The 4,783-nt window shown below is 29.3% G+C and overlaps 1 protein-coding gene across 1 annotated transcript; it reads right to left on the bottom strand.

Moving 5' to 3' along the window:
- Positions 1-4,001: 4,001 nt before the first annotated feature.
- LOAG_12719 (hypothetical protein) lies at positions 4,002-4,585 on the bottom strand (the record flags this gene model as incomplete). The annotated part of the gene is made up of 2 exons (XM_003148230.1): positions 4,002-4,161; positions 4,451-4,585. Coding segments are annotated over 2 exons (294 nt in total), but the record flags the coding sequence as incomplete, so codon positions are not given.
- Positions 4,586-4,783: the final 198 nt, after the last annotated feature.

Consider the following 4,783-nt stretch of genomic DNA (forward strand, 5'->3'; position numbering starts at 1 on the left):
CGCTTATCATAATATCAGTTTGATGAATCGATTCGATTATATCTTCAAAGATGTACTATTTTTTCCTTTTGTGTCCACGTTACTGATGTGTCACTTTATTGAATAACTTACCATTTATAACAGTAATTGCATTGCTGAGTATAATGAAAGATATTAGCATAGTCCAATTCATGTCACTTTGTAAGAGCTTTTGTCCAACTCTGTATTTCAACATTTATTGCTATGATTAACTGACATTTACTTTTATTAATGGCATAGTAAATCTGTATGAGTAAGGGATAAGAATGAATGAATTCTCTTTGCATTAACACTTAAGAGGATATAATAGCGCAATAAGGGATTACTGTATTGGAAGAATTAATACGAATAGTTGTGGGTCTATATGAAAGACCAAAGAAAAAACTCATTAAAGAAAGGTAAAGGTAAACTTGGAGCTAAAATCTCTGCAATATCTTCAAATGATCGTTGATATAATCATGCCAAATCCTCAATTTGATTCACTTTTATATGCTAGTCGTTGAGATAAGTATGCAATTCCACGGCATGAAATTGGTTAGCTATATTGAAGCTAAAATAAACAAGTTACTGTAGAAGGTATGACTGTTGATATGATTAGATTTGGTGAAAATATTTATAAATGCAAAATATTTGCATAGCTTGAAAATAAAATGAAAATGTTGCAAAATGAAATAAAAACAAATAATCACATTGTATCAATTCATGTCAACAACTTGCTGAATAATTTGATATTAGGATGATCATTTTATAAAATCGTTGAATATTTATTTGCACAGCTTGAAAACATAGTAAAGCTAAAAAGCTGAAAAAATATGAAATTAAAAAGTATAAGAGAGGGTGTAGGAAAAAAAGCAAATAGCAAAAAGATGGAAAATTAAAAGGAAACGAACAAATTTTTGCAAAAATTTCTCGGTGAACATATTCAAATTAAGCAAAATATAATTTCCAAAAACGAGTACTAAGTCAGGATTTTTTGAATATCTGAAATATCCAAATAGACGCTCTACAAAGCAATTTAACTGATAAATAGTTAAACTAAAAATTGTTTACTTTCAGATAAACCTATCGTCTGATGAGGAAATAATAGGGTTTTGAAACCTTTACGGTTAATTATATTTAACTGTAAGGACTACTTCTTTTGTTAACTGCAAAGATAACTACTAGAATTTGTTAGGAACAGAATTTCTTCAATGATTTGAACGCGCGTCTTCTAAATTTGATAATCACAGAGATAATAGATAATTTTGATTAGCGAACATTGAATGAAACTAAATTACAGAATAAGAATTCCCAACACAAAAATGAGTAATGCCGAAATATATTCCGTAAATCGTCTCATTTTTTTCCTGATGATCTTTCGATGAATACACTGATCAATGTTTTATCAAAATTTCCAGAAACATCAAATAAAAGCAAAAAATTATTGGAATCGTCAGAAGCTGCCATTCATTCCGCAACTCAGCTATCATTCATTCGGTAAGTCACACCTATCATTCATTCCGCAATCCATTCTTATTGCCCACACCAATATGACTTCCTTACCTGATCAGATGTGGTAAAAATTGCAGAAGTTATTAATATGAAAATTGAGCTCATTTCAAATTTCGGATCCTATATTTGTAAAGAATCCATTTTGTGTACGATATTTATGCATACAATAAAAAACTAGCATGGCTTTCTTTCATCCTGATTTCCCAAAATTTATCCGGTAACTCTTGGTAATGAACATGAGCATTAATATGTAAATAATTAGAGATATTTTTCTGCCATTATTGAACGATCATTATTTGGAAATAATGTAGCATGTAATGCTTATCCTATCCTTTGTTTTCATCTGATACCAACATGTGATTGCTCGATACCGATACTGTATTAATTGCTGCTTATTCAAGATATTTGCTAACATCATACTTCTTCTACAGTTTTTCAACGTGAATGATAACATTTACTACTTTCTTCTTCCTTTTCTGCTCTTTCAATTAAGACATTGTGCTAATTATAAAATGTCTTGCCGAAATTCCCTCGACTTGTTATAAGAGGGAGAATCGTACGACACGTTCTCAGGAAGTTGCTGAAAAAAAAAATGACTGGTTAATGTTTTAAGAATTGATCTTTTTCCATACAAATAAGCCTTCAAGTATTATATTGGGAAATGATTGTAAGATCGTACCTGTTTATTCATACCTGTATGATTATATTTGCTATATATTATATCACTACTGAAGGTGCGAAAACAGAATAAAATGATTTTCCCGATAAATCAATTCTTAAAAAAAGCTCTTCAATCATGATGCAAAGCTAGCACTATTTTTACCTTTAAACAAATTTCTATCTATCTATCAGAATCCATTCAATCCCTTTACTTGCATATAATCTATTCATCTTCTTAATTAATCTTATATTTTTTAATACTTTTTGCTAAATTATCAGAATGTATGTTGTCAAAATAAGATATTAATGATAAGGTGTTAAAATACTTTTTTTTTAATTAATAATACTTTTCAAAGATTTTTTTTGTTTCACTAAAAAGAGATGCAAATAACAATTTTTAATAATTGAATTAAATCATCCTTTACTTCTCTGTCTCATATAATTGTATTCATTTTCATAAAACAATATGAATTGTCACATATGATTATGTACCTGTTTATTCATTCTCTGTATTGCTAATTCTAAAACATTTATTGTAACAATTATGGAAAAGAGAGACCAGAATCATTTGCATGTATTCGGTGCATTCATCATATGATCGCAAACTTTGATTTCATCATTAAAAAAGGTAGTTGGTGGACATTGCATCACATATAAATAGTTATTCGCGCAATGAATGAATAGATGGCAATTAGTGGGATGCGGGAATAAACCGTGAGGTTCGGGACATCTATCTGAAATACTTTTCAATAATACAACAAGATATATCGGGAAAAACCGAGGTAAATAGTTCAATTATTTTTGTGTTGTAAAAATATCTTGGAATAATTGATGTAAACTCATGATTGTATAAAAATTATTTGAAATTAGAATATTTCTCAAATATATGATTCATAACATAAAAAATAACAATGTAATTTTTGATCTTTTTTAAATCATTTGTTTAACTGTCATCTTATATGATCGTAATGATATGCAATATTATAAAGATCTTTCAGTTTAATGATCAAATTTATTGCAATATATGCAAATCTTACGATTATGTTACTACAATGTTGAAAAAATTTTCATTATAATCAAGCTTATTTGGAATGTTTTAAATGTTGTAAGCAATTCTACTATATAAAGAGTTAGGATTATAAATAGTCGTTTGTCAGTCTTCAACAAGGATCATTCCTTCAATATGTTTTTTGACAAAACATCTTCAATAAGAACCGATGTTATATCAATCTTCAACAATGACTTAAAGTGATCAAAGTAAAAAAATATTCTAATATCAATTTTCCATTCTTCTTGATATAACAGTACTACCATCTAATATATTTCATCAAATCAAATCCCTATTTAGCAACAAACTCAATCAAATTCTCAATAATTTCTAAATTATGATACAAGAAGAATAACCTAGTAATTGAATCTACCTGTAATACTCACTCCTAATGTCCAAGAAGAAGAAACTTATCGTCTATCAGTAAACCTTTATTACAACTATCCACTTATGCAAATAATCAAAACAACCAAATCAGATAAAATCTTCATCAAGGATCATACTACTATAACATCGATAAATTTTTCGGGAGGAAAAAAAGAAGGAAAAGATTATTAGCAAGAAAAATATGAAGTGTTGGAGATTCCAAATCGGATTCACCTGTGATTCATGCTAAGTGTGTTCGTTAGATTCTAGCAAACATTGATTTTGAAGGAATAACTTAGCCTTCAAAAATGCACTTTTATGACAGGTACATAAAAAAGGCTTCTAAGGTTTTCTCTCGTCTACTTCATATTCTATACGGAATGGATAAGAAAGACTATTTATCCTGCGAATAACAAACCGATAGGTCTTGTTGGTTCAGCAGCACTTGTCGTCATATCAATATCAGTATCGTCGTCTGTAGTTTCTGGTTCTGCCGTCGTCATATCAATATCAGTATCGGCTTCCGTATTTTCTGGTTCTGCCGTCGTCGTATCAAAGCTTTCCGTCGATGCTGTTGACTGCAAATGTTTGCTGAATTTTAAATTTCAAAGTGAGTGTAAAACGAAGTAAATTTGCACTTTAAATTAGTCAATCGTCAAAGAGAAATTATATGTCCTATCATTTAGTGTCAATTTTTCCGAAATAATCCTATTGAACTTATATCGATCGATTCATCAATCTATCGATTTACTTACTTCCTTACTAATTTTATAACTTCATTCACAATATAATTCGAAATTTTGATGAATACAAACAGAAACTTCAGCTATATTTGATACCGAAATTCATCTCTGAAATATTTCCTACCTCACTTCCAAGTTCATTATTGATTGCATTTAATAGCGGATATGGACCTTTACCACAACTTGTACCCTTGAAATCATCGAAATCAAGAGTCCATATGAAGGCACCACCGTAACCCTTCTCCTTGAGCCATTTCATCTGGAAAATTTGATTATGTAAGACAACAATTCTGTATTATTTTCTCTTTCAAATAAATCCAAAATCCAAATTTGAAATCTAAATTTAAAGAAAACGAAATAATTATGCGGGCAATCTCTATGTTTTGTTTCTTTTCATTAAGACTAAATTGAAAAATTGCAAAGTCATTTAGGGAAAATATCTTCTGTAACGGTATTT

This window comes from Loa loa (genome assembly GCF_000183805.2).
Source record: "Loa loa unplaced genomic scaffold supercont3.1035, whole genome shotgun sequence".
Lineage (NCBI taxonomy): Eukaryota > Metazoa > Nematoda > Chromadorea > Rhabditida > Onchocercidae > Loa > Loa loa.